Source organism: Penicillium verrucosum (genome assembly GCF_028828655.1).
Source record: "Penicillium verrucosum strain IBT 35672 chromosome Unknown utg000001l_segment0_segment0, whole genome shotgun sequence".
In the NCBI taxonomy this organism is placed as follows: Eukaryota; Fungi; Ascomycota; class Eurotiomycetes; order Eurotiales; family Aspergillaceae; genus Penicillium; species Penicillium verrucosum.
Genome location: NW_026643210.1, coordinates 4,403,727 through 4,419,968, shown reverse-complemented (window position 1 = coordinate 4,419,968; position 16,242 = coordinate 4,403,727). Strand labels below are relative to the sequence as shown.

Genomic DNA, 16,242 nt, shown 5'->3' with positions numbered 1-16,242 from the left:
AGAGAAATATACACACAGCTCAATTTTTCACTGCCCCTTGAAATGCCTTCTTCGATCGTTGTCCAGGGGTATGAATCTTTCTTTCTTCATCCTGAGCCACCAGCGCACCGCGATAATTCTGGAAAAGAGTATCACTCCGCGCCCGAAAAAGAACAAAGAAGCTATCCAGTCCTCAGATCCAAGTTAAGAACAAAAATTATACAAAGGACCCTTGTTATTTTGACTGATTTATATATTTTAGAATCTGAGCCACACCTACTAACAAGGGCTACTAACAAGGGGACAAAGATTCATCAACAATGTACATTGTCGTAGAGGTTTCTACCCTTGGATGAAGACAAAGGCCCCTTCCCATGAGTTCTTTGTCGCCGAATACAACCTCCGTTGTCCAGTATTGGTACCTAAATCTCCAAAAACTATATAAAACCCCCGTTCCTTCGAGGAGCGGATATGCATCAGGTTCTCCACCACTCCTCTACTATCCTACTCTTTTGGCTCGAACTCTTTTCGGTTTCTCGATCATCCCCTTAATCTAGTGGTCAAGTACAACTTACACGTCTACCTTTCCCCCCATTGATACAAAGAGTCCTTTCAAGAATCATGTCAGCTGACTACAACTGGCAGGCAGTCCACCCACTCTACGGAGTCCCCATTTCCGTCGTGGAAGCCACCGAGCAACCCGCAATCCGCTGCGACGTTCGCCAGAGACACAATCTTCCGTCTAGATCATGGGCAGTACGTATCTCTACATGGGTCAACACTAACTATTTCCTATGGTCTTTATGCGCCGGTCTCGCCGGCTATCGTTCAGACGAGGAGTGGACGAATACCTTCGAAACCCACTATCGGAAGACTTGGGATGAGATCCAGGCTAGAGTCCAGGAGATTGATGGGCCTTATAGGTTCGGTGTACCTATCCCGACACCCCCGATCATAAAGGCTGTAGTCATCCACCACCCCGAGAGTGGCCCTGCAGAAACATTCACGGTTTGTCCGGAGGCTCGTCCGTCCTATCTTGTCCCTCAGGTAACTAGTATGTCTTCGGATACTGTATGGGGACTTTTACGGTTTGTGACTGAACGTCAGTCCGCTGTGCCTGATATATTTGACGTAGTGCTGGATATTTCGTCGCCAGCACCTCCGTGCTCTGTAGATGCACAGATGGACCATCATGAAGCTAGGGAGGGAGTATCTCAAAGCGACTCGAAAGATGATGTGGTAGATACATTCTTCCGGTTTGGAAATTGAGACCAAGTGTGAGGTAAGTACTGTGTTTTTTTGATATATAAATAGTTACTAGTTTTCTCAACAAAAGGAAGTCACTATTTATTTCGATCATCAGCTCCCTAGATGTGATATAGTAACATAGTAAAGTTTTGAAATTGTGAGAATGTATACGGATGGATTTTATAAGGGCTTAACAAACTACTCTTTCATTGTCTTGATGACACTCAACTTTGTCTATGGATTGAGGATGATTAGACCCACAGCCCAACCCAACCCAATCCACCAAATGAGCTGCCCAGGTGGGTTTTAGGGCCCATGCTTCAGGCCCATCGGTGGGCCATATGCCCGGAATGAAAGCCTATAGGGCTAATGGGGGCCCATAATGGGCCCCCAATTATGAATCAAACAATACAAACATGCCAATTTATCGTAGCTACATAATCAACTATAAAATAGCACGCAAAGCTGATTTTTCGCGAACAAGACGGTGTATTCTTCAAATACGACGGTAGTAGATAGATTGACAATATAGTGACTGCTATCAACGGAAGAATAGCTATTAGGACGGCAGACGATAGGATCGAACAGCCGATAGAACGTGCCTTCTGTGTGTACTCCAAAGGTACGAAGCACTAGGTGGAGTTGTTGACTGGTGAAAACTCTGATTTATGGGATCAGAGTTCTATAGTGGGGTTTTATGCAACGCAAAGCATACAACAACGGAATCGAAGGAATAATGGGGCGTGATGCATACAATAATGCACAGGCTTAACGGCGAAGGACCTATAACCTAATAGAGATGAACAGTGGGACTACAAATGAAATAGCAGTATACTGGAAATCTCTGTGCTACGCAAGGAGAGGAAGAGAGCTATCTACAACTGCTAAGAGACCAACAGTGGAGGTCACCGGATGTACCTTCCAACAAATCTGTTATTTCCACATCACTAACATCCACACTTTTAGTGAAGGCAAGTTCGCAGCACGTCCTCAATCCAATCTGCCACTGCATTCAAATCATCTCGAGTACGACCACCAAAGACTACCGAGGCAACAGACTCGGTATCTGTGACTTCCGCTGAGAGAGTGACAATCACCTGTCCAGACTCAATACTCGCAGATAGCGCAGTGTAGATTCCTGAAGCTGGGCCAGGAAATGATACCGTTTTCATCCGAGCAAACGGAAGTCCCATGGACATAAAGTGCTTCGAAAAAAGGACAATCCCAATTCCGGCGGCTATACGAGCATTCAGATCCACCACCAAAGGCCGGTCATTACTGTCAAAGATAACATCGATGCCAACCCAGCCTACGTATGAGTGCTGTTGCAATGTGCGTGCCACAGCAGCAATCGTGTTCCGTAGACGTCTCTCGAGCTCCCCTTGTTCCTGGTAATCGATGATCCCACCAACCCAGACGCCATTCTTGGTGACAATTTGCTCCGTGGCACCCAGGAAACATGGTTGCACACTTTCGTCGCGACCAACGAAGAAGTTCACCCCGTAGTGTGGTTTTTTGGAATCAACGAACTCAGATACCTGGATATCTTCACCTCCCCTCTCACGATATCTGCAGACGCCTTCGAGCATTTGCAGCCTTTCTTCCTCGGTAGTCGCGATATATGTGCCTTGGCCCGAGCTGCACCGGCAGAATTTAACCACAAAAGGCAGTGGACGATTGACTAAGGTGTCTCGCTGATCTTCGTGCAGTAATGAAATTATCTCTAGTAATGGTGTGGGGAGCTCTGCGTGAATGAGGAATCGCTTATCGTTTAACGTATATGAGAGCTCGGGTGATACTGAGCAGTCCTCGTCTACTATCTAAGATTTAGGGCGCTAATAAACCAATTTTTTGTCTTTTATCGCTATTTTCCGGTCCTTTGCTATACTTGGACTATCTAAATCGACATATTGGACCGTCGGACGCTGGTGCTTTGCAAATTAGTCCAATGCCCGGTTGATATCATCCCTTGAATTGTAAGGAAGATAGAGAATCACGTCGGCGGGCCCCACCATGGGTAAGTGTCGGATTGTTCTGGAATTCAAGGCCCATCGTTTGAAACGAGGAAGGTCTTCTTCTTCGGAACAGTATGTAGAGGGATCCTCATCCTCGACAAATACACTTTCCCGAGGGAAGTTGTCATGAAGATCAATGTGGGTGTAAATTCGATAGAGGTCCACCACAATTGGCCCTGGAAGGCCATGGTTGGCGTACAATTCCGCGAGAGTTGTGTCAAGTTCGACAACCATGATGGTGATGATGATGATGATGAGGTGACTGGAGACAATAGACGTACAGGATGTATCTATAAGGAATGTTCGACTCGGCTTTTGTCGCTAAGAAGCGGTCGGAACGCGGATCTTGTAGATCGAGTTCAATGAACTTCGATCCGCAAGTGTGGATCGATCATTCAGCCAGCCACATGGGTCCAATACCGCATCTATGCACTAATTTAGTTACTCATCTGATTTTGAAATCTCGGTCAGACCCGCATAACTGCGTCGTAGCTTCTAACACGGGATAGAAGTTGCGGAGATCATCTGGTCTTTTGATGGCTGAGCTGAATATACGTAAGGTTCGTTCACCTTCACACAGGCTGTTCCACTTGCTGTTGTTAATGCATATGTTGTATTTCTATAGGCTGTCAACTACCTACATAGGTAGGTAGTGATATAACTTTGCTTCCAAGGTTAATCTGAAAGTTGGTACTATCTCCACCCCGTAAGAAGTATATCAATGTCGATCCTGCCGATCTTTCTGAGCTAGTAACTTTGACGTTTTATTCCATCTGAATACTGTACTTTCCCTACTAAACGACTTGCAAATTGGTGTAGATGGTATATGCAATACAATGCGCTAGCAGAACTTAGCATGTGCTTGGCGGAGCCACATTACGGTGGGGGTGGGGTAGATGTTCGTAAGGTGGACCAAACCACTTGCAGATTTCCATTTAAGCAAACCGAACAGGGAATACCCAGGTACCCGGCGGGTGTCCGTTACTACCCTCGAGCCAGACAGTGCTGGAATTCCTCACACCCCTTTTTTGTGTGCTACAAAGACTTCCCTGGTGATATGGAAAAGATCAACCTCAGGTATCAGACACATTCAATGGGCATATTCACCGACTTGTAGCTGATCACTAGTAGCACCTTCATCCATTCTTGTTATGGTGGTGTCACCTGACCCTGTGTGGCAGGGTGCACATGTGACATGGCCCTATGAGACAGGACTGCAGTCTCCTCTCCCTCTTCTTCTTTTCCCCTTCTCTCTAAGCAGTAGCAACAAATACAATTGCTCTCTCTCTCTCTTCTCCTAGCTTCACATCAATTCTTCGGTTATATTGTTGTTGAATATGACAGAAATCTGACTGTATCCAAATGTTTATAATAATCGGTTCTATACAACATACTAAAGCTATGGCTGATTCGATGGGGTTCTGAAATGGCTAAAGCAAACTCAGTTCATGATTGACTAAGAAAATGTGGGACACGGAAATTCTCAAATTTGGTTGCAAAATAAAAGAGGGCAGCATTCAGTAAAGTAAATATATACAACAGAACATAAGAGAGTCTTAAAGAGATGGAAGCCTACTCTACTTGTATATCAACCAGCTTGAGAGACCTTATTTCCCAGATACATTTCCTTTAACTTCATCCAGATCTCATAATAATTATATATACATATTTAAAGTGCTCGGATTCGATTTACATGTGGGTAATCTGCCGCTTTGACGGCTGCCTTCGCTGGAACGATGGTTCAATCACTAAAATCTCTCCGCACTTGGATCCTCAGTGGGCAAAAAGCCGCAAGGGCTGAGTACTAAGACGGAAAGGGAAGACCAAGAAGTGGCAGAGGAAATTTCAAGTTTAGGACTCGAGTAGCTAGAAAGCAGGGATTAAAAGTGATCGAGAGCGTAACAACTTGTACTCTTACGTGTCCTTCCACGCTGTCCATTTTATCTACTGACAACCAATGGCTAATGCGTGGTCTTTGTTGGGATTATAATTAATGCTATTAGCTATATAAGCCTCCGCCCTAGATTTCACGACTTAACTAAATGTGGGCCATATCATCAAACCAAATCTAGGGGGAATATATGGGCTACCAGCCCGGGGGTACTCGAAAAAAAACTCTGGGATACCCGCCAAGCCTGCTTATATCATCGTCTAATATTGAGTACGTCCTAGGTCGCGGACCTTAGGGATACCCAAATTCATTTGATTATATAACTATAATCTTTTTTCTCTAATTTTTATTTTTTTATCTGACTTTTATTTACCCCTATAAACCTTATATACCCTATATACCCTCTACTATAGATCTAATACTACCTAATTAGAGTTATTTTTATAATATTCTTTTATTTTCTATATTTCTACTACCTCTAAGAGGAACGGTTCGCGGTATTATACGTCCTTCTACTCTAGATAGGCTTAATTATCTCTTATTTAATATTCTATAGGTAAGTTATATTTTATATATATTAAGTATATATTAAGTATATATTTAATATATAAAAATATATAATAAATATATACTAATTATTATATTTACTTAGCCTTATTTTCTACATCCTATAGACGAAGCTACCTACGAATACTCCGATAAAGACTCTTAAGATTCCGATAAATATTCTAATAGAATCCTCGACGACTAAAGCTTTAGAAATAGTAATCCTTCTACTAGTATTATTATAATATATATCTATCTAGAAGGTATTAGTATTAGTATAGGGAAGATAATTACTCGTAAAATCTAAGAGTATATTATTCTTTTAGACTATTTAGATACTAATAAAGATAGTATCTTATATATTATTTATATAGAGAAGAATCCTCTTTAATACTAGCTTATTAATAAGAAAAGTCTAAATAAGATATTTATAAGACTTATATCGGCGGTATATCTCTTATATACTTACTATATACTTAGTATATATAAAACTTAATACTAATATATTATATCTAGTATTAATTCTTATTTTATTCTTTAAAGTACTTTACTAAGAAGAGTAATTTAAAATTCTTCTAAAAATCTCTAAAGAACTAAAAATTAAAAGTATATTATCGTATTTATATATATTCTAGGATATAATATTATCGATATATTCGTCCTAATCTTATCTAACTATCGCTAAGATATAACTAGATAAAGCTAATACTATTCTATAAACTCTATACTAAGGAAACTATAATACCGTCTTATACTTATAATATTAATATAGAGATCTATAAGTAAATAAAAGTATAAGTTCTAATTTAATTATACTTATATCTAGTATATACTAAACTTATACTATATATAGGTATTACTTTAGTTTTATATAGGTATAGACTACGAATAAAGAAGGGCTATATAAGTATTCTTATAATAAACGTATATATCGCTATATAAAGCTATATATTTAAATAAGCGGTAGGGTATATATATATCTTTCTTAATATATATATAAATACTAATATATTATATCTAGTAATATTTTATTAGCTATCTTTTTATAACTAATAAAAATAACTAGTACTTCGCTTAATATCTTAATATAATTATTTATTAGATTAATCTGTCACGTCCTACACCATACAAAGTAAGGTACAGAACCCGCCTAGACCTAAGATAATATCTTTAAGGTGGACCTTCGGAGGTCTTCGGGACCTACGTAGATATATCAATAGCCTATAAGATATATAGGTCCAATATATATAATCTCGCTTAGGCTACGTATATTATATAACTAGTAGATTTAGAACTATAGATAAAGGTTTATAGTTTAGTTTAAATATATATATAGTACTAGTTATAATTGCTTTATAGTAGTAATTCGTATTATATATACCCTTAGTACTCTAATTATACCCTTTATAAGACCCTTTATAGTAGGTCTTTATATTCTAAACTATCTTATTTTTAATCGGACCGCTATTAGTAAAATATAGTGCTTATACGCTAAACCCGCGTAATTATAGAATAAAGTAAGAAGACGCTAGAAGTAACTATAAAAGATAACTTTAATATAGACCTCGGTACCTTTAAAAGTAAATATAAAGAAGAATAATTAAGTTCTATAAATCTAACTAGACCCCTTATAGAAGAACTAATTTCTATTATAACCGTTAAAGATAATAAAGAAACTAAAGGTTTAAAGATAGTAAAGGCCTATATATAATAGCTTATAGAACTTAAAGAGTATTTAGAGATATAAATATAGATAGAGAAATATATAGCGAAATTAAATATAAAAATTAAGCTAAATATTTCTTTAATAAAAATAATATTATTAGTAGATATAAATCTTAATAATAATAAAAAAGAAAATAATAAAATAAGCTTTAAAGTCTTCCTAGTATACTATATATTAAATATAAAATATCCTCTATATTTAATAAATATTATAAAATACTTTAGAAAAATACTCTAAGAGTATAAGATATAATAAATATATTTAAATAACTACTTTAGCTAATATTTATACTATTTTAAAAATAATATTATAAAAATAAATAAAGAAATTAAGATTTTTAATAATAATATAATAATAGTATAAGAATCTTATATTACTAAATCTAAGATACTAAAAATCTATATAGAATTTATTTAGTTCTTATAATATATAGTAGATAATGTTACCAGCCAGTTCTTTAACAAAAAGAGTGCATTTAACTAGAACATTAAGTACAGGGAGGAAAAAGAAAAGAGAAGAAAAGAATCTATCAACAGGACCAAAAGACATTGTGGGGTGGGTCCTGGGTCGAAGGCGGAAACAATCAGCAGAAATCTCTGCAAGGCGGAAACACACGGCAGAACCAACTGACTCGTCCAAAGGCGGAGTCAGTCAGCAGAAAACTCTGCAGATCGTCATATAACCCCCGACCAAGAATGCATTTAGCCCCTAAATGCCGGCTTATCGTCATCCCCATGATCTTCAAGGAAGACTTCGTCCTTGGCCGCATCCAACCAGGCTTGTAGGCGCATCGGGGGTCCGGGCTTCAGAGGGTAATCGTCATAGAAGTGCTGAATCTTCTGAGGTGTATGCTTGAAATTTCCTATAGGATACCACTGTAGGTCGAGATTATGGCCGAGCTATTGAACTCGATACTGCAACTTCCGGTAATGAAGGCGTGAATCGATGACCTTGTCCACTTCCTATTTATCTTCCTTAGAGATCCTGATTGGCGGTAGTGGGTCTAGATGCTGTCCGCGTAATGGTTCTAATAATAACGCTCTTCGAAGCTTACTAGGATTGAATACCGGATAAACTTTGATAGATTCCGGAAGATCGAGCTTATAGGCGTTTCCGATCTTCTCGATGATCCTATAGGGTCTACTAGCTAGGTGAGAAAGCTTCCGATTCGGGCGGTCTAGCTGCTAATCCTTCGTTGTAACGAAAACCTGATTACCGACGTCGAAATCCTCTTCTCTCCGGTGCTTATTCGCCTATTGAATTATCTGCTGCTGGGACTTTGTAATCTAATCTCTCGTCTTCGTCTAGATGTCTTGAAGTTACGATAATATATTAACTGCGTCCCGTTCGTTGTCCGTTAGATCACTTCGGTCCTTCTAGTCAAAGGATATAGCCGGTTCGTAATCCCTTTCGATAAAGAATAGTGACTGCTTCGTAGTATCCTACGGAAGGATTGATGCTACGAAATCTACTATTAGTAGAATCTCTAACCAGTTGTCTTGATTCTGTTTAATATACGGTCGTAACCTCTAGGCTATATACTGATTTACAATCTCGCTCTGTCCGTCGGTCTAAGGGTGATAGGTAGTTAATAACTTCCTCTTGATTCTAAGTATCCGGTAGAACTCAGTCTAGAATTCTGAAACAAACTGTCCGCCTCGGTTAGATACAATAATCTCTGGAATACCTATAGTCCGAATCACGTTGTTAATAAACAATCTAGCTATCTGCTTAGCATTGGTATCCTTATAATAAGGAATAAAAATTAGTCTCTTGCTTAGTCGGTTAATAACCACAAAGATAGCGTCATAACTATGACGATCCTTTGGGAATAAGCGGAAATCTATCGAAATATACTGCTAGGGTCTCTCGGGAATAGGCAAAGGATATAGCAATCTAAGTGTACGATCTCGCTAAGCTTTTATTCGTTTATAAACTAAGTAGTTTTCTACGTATCGCTTTACGTCGTTAGCCTATTCTAGCCAATAATATCTCAACGAGATAAGCTTCTTTAGTTTTTCGATTCTAGGGTGTGCGGTCAACGGTTGTCGATATATATTATCAAGAAGTCTTATACGTAAATCTCCTTTATCTAGAACCTCAAGTCGTCCTTCGAATAAGAGCAAACCTTCTTCGATAGTCTACTTCTGGTTGCTGCCTTCCCTAGCCATCCGTCGGAAATCCGCTAGCTTAGTACTTTCTCGGTTGGCTTACTTTACTCGCCCGATAATATCTATTGTATACTCTACGTCGATTAGGTTTAAACCGACTAGATAGATACCTTCTTCTAAACAACTCCTTAGTAGAAGTGTTATCTGTCTACTGTTATTAGTATAGGGTAAGTCTTTTCGCGATAAGACGTTAGCCACGATGTTCTTCTTTCCCAGGCGATACTTGATTATAAAATGGAACTAAGATAGGAACTCGCTCTATCTCGCTTATTGTTGGTTTATCTATCTCGTTGTTATAAAGTATTTAAGAGACTGATAGTCTGTTAAGATCTCGAAGCGATCCTTTTATACCAAACCTTTAAGTTTAGGTCGCTATTCCTATAGTGTACGAATAATTGCTAAGAGTTCTTTGTCCTATATCTCGTAATTTAACTCCGCGGATTGTATACTCTTTAAGAAGAAAGCCACTAGATACTAGAAGTTATCGTTCTCGTAATACTGGGAGAGAACTGCTCCGAGTACCCCGTCGGAAGTATTAGTCTCGACTCTTATCCGTCGAACTAGGTCGTAATGACGGAGAACCGGCGTAGTCATTAACTTCTTCTTTAATAACGAGAAGGCGGCCTTATATTATTCGGTCTATTCGTAAGAAACGTCTTATCGAGTAAGTCGATATAAAGATTTTGAGATAGTACTATATCCTTAGATAAAACGTCGGTAGAAATTGCAAAATCCTAAAAACGACTGAACCCCTTTTACGGTCGTTAGGGCTTGCTATAACTAAATAACACTAATCTTTCTTAGGTTAACTGTAATGCCGTCCGTGCTCATAATAAAACTAAGGAACTTTGTCTTCTGTATAGAGAATTCGTACTTCGGTAATACTACCTAGAGACCTACTTTCTGTAGACGTTAAAGCACCTCCCTTACTTATTGCTAGTGCTCTTTAAGGGTCTCATTATAGATTAAGATATTATCTACAAAGACCATAGTATACTTATCTAGACACTCTTATAACACGTCGTTTATATACCGTTGGAATATGGTAGGTCCGTTTGTTAATCCGAATAGTATGACTTTGTATTTAAATAATCTATACCGCGTACGGAAAGTTATAAGCTCTTCTGCTCTCGGTGTTAAACGAATTCGGTGGAAACCTTATTAGATATCAAGCTTTGTAAAGAACTTCGCTTTGCTAGTTCGTTGTAAGACTTCGTCGATTAATAGTAATAGGTAACAATCCTTTTTCGTAATAGTATTTAATCTTCGGAAGTCGATATAGAAACGAAGACCACCTCTAGGTTTCTTCGCCATTAAGATTAGAGAAGTATATAGTGCTAAGCTCGGAACGATAAACCCTTTCTTAAGATTCTTTATAATATACTCTCTTACTTCCTTTAGTTTATAAAGGGATAGCTTATAGAGAGGATAATACCTAGGTTGTGCTTCGGCTTTAAGTATAATATCGTGATTAACTCTAGGTCTATAAGGTAGCAATTCATCCGATCTCTTCTTTAAGAAAACTTCTACGAGGTCGTGGTACTCCTTTAGTAGAGTCCGGAGTATCTTATTAATTTTAGGATCCTATATTTAGATACTTTTGATATCGATGATATAGTCGATTTTATAGAGGGAAGTAACAAAGGTTTCGGTTTCTTTGTTAACCTTACTTCTTACGTGAAGTCGATTGAATCTAGCGCCTCCGATCGCGTAGATATCGATACTAATCGGGGACTGCTCTTTCTTTGTCGATGTCCGGGGCTTTAGAACTTTCGTTTTATCCTCTAAATTTCGAATCATCTTCCGTTTCTCTTTAACCTACTAGTATCCGTATTAATACTCTCGGGTATATCGGAGTTGCTAATCTTGCTAATCTTATTATCCGAAAAGGCGATCACGTCGTTCTATATTAGCTTAATAGATAGGGTCTGTCTTCGATAGCTTCTTTAAGATTTCGGTTAGAAAGGGAATAGCAATCTTACTTGCAACCTCGTTAGAGAGACTTCTTTAATCCGGCTAAATCATTCGGTACCGCCGGCAATCTAGGAGAATATTATACTCGGCAAACCATATCCGTCCGAGGATCATATTATATCGTCTAAGATCCGCAATTAATATTAGGACCTATCGCTGTACTCGGCTATCCACGTAAACTATAAGAATGGCGGTATGTCGTATTGGTTTAGCTGGCTTGCCGTTAAATCCGCGTACTAGACATTCACGACTAAGCCTCTCTACCTTAATCCTAAATCGCTTACCAAGTAGTGTAATCATTGTCGTATTAATAAAGATATATCCGTCTGCTCTAGTATTACCTAGTACTAAAATAGAAAAAGAATAGCTATTATACATTAGTTATACATTAAAAACTAAGCTATCTCTTAGACTACTAACTAACTTCTATAAGTCTAGCGTAAATAGTGAAACTTTCTTTCTATCTAGGAGGGAGACTTATCCTAGGCAAAAGGCTTTTCCCGGATTCTCTTTATCGCTTACTTCGAGCTCTACGATCTCCTAAATCCGAGGATTAGTAACGGTCGTAGCAGCCATAGTAGTAGGCTAGTTTGACTTCTTCTTCGGACAATCACGGGTCATATATCCTCGTTCCTTACAATTGAAACAACGACCTTCTTTTATTAAGGTCTCCCGCTTAGACGCGGAGAGACTAATAAAATTGGCACTACCTTCTCGCTTCACACGGGGAGTAGAATTCGAACTAGTTGTAGCGGCACCTACACCGCTTCCTAAGGGTAGGTTCGTACGGGAACGGGGATTGGTCGACTTAGCTTCCTACTACAAACTGATTTCGTGTGATATACTCTGGCAACTCTATACGAACGCATCGAACGAGATTATTTCTTGGTTGACAGCCTATATAACCTAGGTTTAAAGCAGGTATAGGAGTTTAGAATATAGATCTCGTTTCCGATTCTCAATCACGACGGCAGCTTCTTCTATAAGCTACATAAACTCCGTAAGGAAATCGGTAAAGTTGTCCCTAGGCTTCATCTTTAGTCGGTAGTATATAGTATACGCTTCGGCACGTCGATTCGGGTTTACAAAGATAGTCTTTAAGTGAGCAATAATATCCTCTATATCTTCGTAAGGAACACTAGCGTTAGCGCTCATTCGGGGAGCAATGTATAGCTAGGCTTTGCCTTTATATCGGCTCTATACGTAGAGTCTCCGATAGATAGGGAGAGGGTAATAGTCTACGTTGGCTTCAAGTTTCTATCAGATCACTATCTCCTATATTTCGAATCTTACTTCTTTCCCATTATTAAGCATTAATACATTAGGCATCTTGGTCGTCTTTCGGGTAACGTTAGCCTCCACAATCGGTACACCAGTGTTAGCTATATTGGGATTCTAAGTAGTAAGGAGACGGAACGCTAAGTCTCCCCCGCTCACAGGTCGCAATATCACGATAAGCAATTGCCTCATCACGCTCAGTTGTTAGATCGTCAATCTTACTAAGGAGTATTACGACCTCCTCTCTTAAATCCTGATTCTCTTACTCCAGTCGTCGGTACTAGCGAGCAAGTTCTTAGAATCTCTCCTTTAAAGGAGTCTTCCGAAGTTATTCGCGCATAGAGGACGATCCCTCTCTAGCGTTATTATCATCATTCGTCTCACCAGTATCAACTAGTCTCGGCATTTCGGTATATAGGGTTCGGGGTTCGGATACATCGACCACCCGGTCGATCTCTTCTTCTTCCGGCATAGTAGCGAGCGGCTGCTTACCACGGTTCGTCGGGTTCCGGCGGGTCTCGACCATTATGACTGGTCAGATAGGATTCGGTTCGGTTCGGAGGATCGGTCTTAGCTATACGATGCCAAGGAACGGAGAGTGGGTAAGCTTTGACCGAGATCCACCACAATAGGGATCTGTACGGTCTTCTGCTTATTAAAAATTGAAAAGGTACTTAATGTTATGTTACCAGCCAGTTCTTTAACAAAAAGAGTGCATTTAACTAGAACATTAAGTATAGGGAGGAAAAAGAAAAGAGAAGAAAAGAATCTATCAACAGGACCAAAAGACATTGTGGGGTGGGTCCTGGGTCGAAGGCGGAAACAATCAGCAGAAATCTCTGCAAGGCGGAAACACACGGCAGAACCAACTGACTCGTCCAAAGGCGGAGTCAGTCAGCAGAAAACTCTGCAGATCGTCACAGATAATCCTTAGATTATCTATTAAAAAATAGAGAGGAATAATAAATATATTACTAATAAAGACTAAGCTAATTAGTTATAATATACTTATTATATATTAATTAAATAATAAAAAACCTATATATCTTATTACTAAAGAATATATATAAAATATATCTAAATATAGATATAATTAATAATATTAAAGTAAAGGATTATAGATAGATTAAAATAGATTTAAATTATTTATATACTAATTTTTTAGATTATTTATAAATTACCAGCTACCCGTAAGCGACCACTAGGGGTGGATACGCATACGGGTGATATTTTGCTGAGCTTAGCAGAAGCAAAAGGATTTAGCTTTCAAGAAGGCTTAAGAAGATACCTATAGCTAGGTCTATATAGGGATATAGGCGATAAAGAGTAGTAGGGGAATTTAACCTCCTCCCACCCCCCACCCCTAAGGGGGTGGGGGGTAGGGGAAGAATTATAATACTTGACTAAGATATTAGTCCTAGAGAGAGAGTATTAGCTATATAGGCAGCTGCTAAGCTAGCTAGTAGCTAGATTAGTAGCTAGTAGCTAGATTAGGAGCTAGGAGCTAGGTTAGGAGCTAGGAGCTAGGTTAGGAGCTAGGAGCTAGGTTAGTAGCTAGGAGCTAGGTTAGTAGCTAGGAGCTAGGTTAGTAGCTAGGAGCTAGGTTAGTAGCTAGGAGCTAGGTTAGTAGCTAGGAGCTAGGTTAGTAGCTAGGAGCTAGGTTAGGAGCTAGGAGCTAGGTTAGGAGCTAGGAGCTAGGTTAGTAGCTAGGAGCTAGGTTAGTAGCTAGGAGCTAGGTTAGTAGCTAGGAGCTAGGTTAGTAGCTAGGTTAGTATCTAGTAGGTAGTTTACTATCTAGGCTACTATCTAGCTTAGCAGCTAGTTTAGTAGCTAGTTTAGTAGCTAGCTTAGTAGGTAGTTTATAGCTAGCTTAGTATCTAGTAGGTAGTTTACTATCTAGGCTACTATCTAGCTTAGCAGCTAGCTTAGCAGCTAGCTTAGCAGCTAGTTTAGCAGCTAGTTTAGTATCTAGTTTAGTAGCTAGGTTAGTAGCTAGTTTAGTAGCTAGCTTAGTATCTAGTTTAGTAGCTAGCTTAGTAGCTAGTTTAGTAGCTAGGTTAGTAGCTAGGTTAGTAGCTAGGTTAGTAGGTAGCTTAGTAGGTAGTTTATAGCTAGCTTAGTATCTAGTAGGTAGTTTACTATCTAGGCTACTATCTAGCTTAGCAGCTAGCTTAGCAGCTAGTTTAGTAGCTAGCTTAGCAGCTAGTTTAGCAGCTAGCTTAATAGGTAGTTTAGTAGCTAGCTTAGCAGCTAGCTTAGTATCTAGTAGGTAAGTTTACTATCTAGGCTACTATCTAGCTTAGCAGCTAGTTTAGTAGCTAGCTTAGTAGGTAGTTTATAGCTAGCTTAGTATCTAGTAGGTAGTTTACTATCTAGGCTACTATCTAGCTTAGCAGCTAGCTTAGCAGCTAGTTTAGCAGCTAGTTTAGTATCTAGTTTAGTAGCTAGGTTAGTAGCTAGTTTAGTAGCTAGCTTAGTATCTAGTTTAGTAGCTAGCTTAGTAGCTAGTTTAGTAGCTAGGTTAGTAGCTAGGTTAGTAGCTAGGTTAGTAGGTAGCTTAGTAGGTAGTTTATAGCTAGCTTAGTATCTAGTAGGTAGTTTACTATCTAGGCTACTATCTAGCTTAGCAGCTAGCTTAGCAGCTAGTTTAGTAGCTAGCTTAGCAGCTAGTTTAGCAGCTAGCTTAATAGGTAGTTTAGTAGCTAGCTTAGCAGCTAGCTTAGTATCTAGTAGGTAAGTTTACTATCTAGGCTACTATCTAGCTTAGCAGCTAGTTTAGTAGCTAGCTTAGTAGGTAGTTTATAGCTAGCTTAGTATCTAGTAGGTAGTTTACTATCTAGGCTACTATTTAGCTTAGTAGCTAGTTTAGCAGCTAGCTTAGTAGCTAGATTACCCGCTTGATTAATAGCTAGTTAGTAGGTAGATTAGTAGTTTAGTTAGAATACTATCTAGACTATTATATAGCTAAGGTAGTCTATAATCTAATCTAATCTAGATTCTAGATCGAGTATCTAATCTAAATAATTTACTAATCGATCTAATCTAATTTAGTATCTAATCTAATCTAGATTTTACTATCGAGTATCTAATCTAATTGATCTAGATCTAATCCGGTATAGATTAGATATATCCCGGGATCACGTAATATAGCTAGTTAGTGCCTTAGGCTACTGATTATATAGTGATCACGTGATCGCCGCCTAATCCGGCGTAGATTAAATATATCCCGGGATTACGTGATATAGCTAGTTAGTGCCTTAGGCTACTAATTATATAGTGATTACGTGATCGCCGCCTAATCCGGCGTGGATTAGATATATCCCGGGATCACGTGATATAGCTAGTTAGTGCCTTAGGCTACTGATTATATAGTGATTACGTAATTACCGCCTAATCCGGCGTAGATCGGTGTAT

At 38.8% G+C, this 16,242-nt stretch overlaps 3 protein-coding genes across 3 annotated transcripts; 1 reads left to right on the top strand and 2 right to left on the bottom strand.

The window, feature by feature from the left end:
* Positions 1-600: 600 nt before the first annotated feature.
* N7516_001609 (uncharacterized protein) lies at positions 601-1,248 on the top strand (the record flags this gene model as incomplete). The annotated part of the gene is made up of 1 exon (XM_057214329.1): positions 601-1,248. The coding sequence occupies one exon, from the start codon at positions 601-603 to the stop codon at positions 1,246-1,248; it is 648 nt and encodes a 215-aa protein (XP_057076212.1).
* Positions 1,249-2,189: 941 nt separating this feature from the next.
* On the bottom strand, positions 2,190-2,816 carry N7516_001608 (uncharacterized protein; the record flags this gene model as incomplete). The annotated part of the gene is made up of 1 exon (XM_057214328.1): positions 2,190-2,816. The coding sequence occupies one exon, from the start codon at positions 2,814-2,816 to the stop codon at positions 2,190-2,192; it is 627 nt and encodes a 208-aa protein (XP_057076211.1).
* A 351-nt stretch (positions 2,817-3,167) lies between these two features.
* N7516_001607 (uncharacterized protein) lies at positions 3,168-3,476 on the bottom strand (the record flags this gene model as incomplete). Its single annotated transcript, XM_057214327.1, has 1 exon — positions 3,168-3,476. The coding sequence occupies one exon, from the start codon at positions 3,474-3,476 to the stop codon at positions 3,168-3,170; it is 309 nt and encodes a 102-aa protein (XP_057076210.1).
* Positions 3,477-16,242: the final 12,766 nt, after the last annotated feature.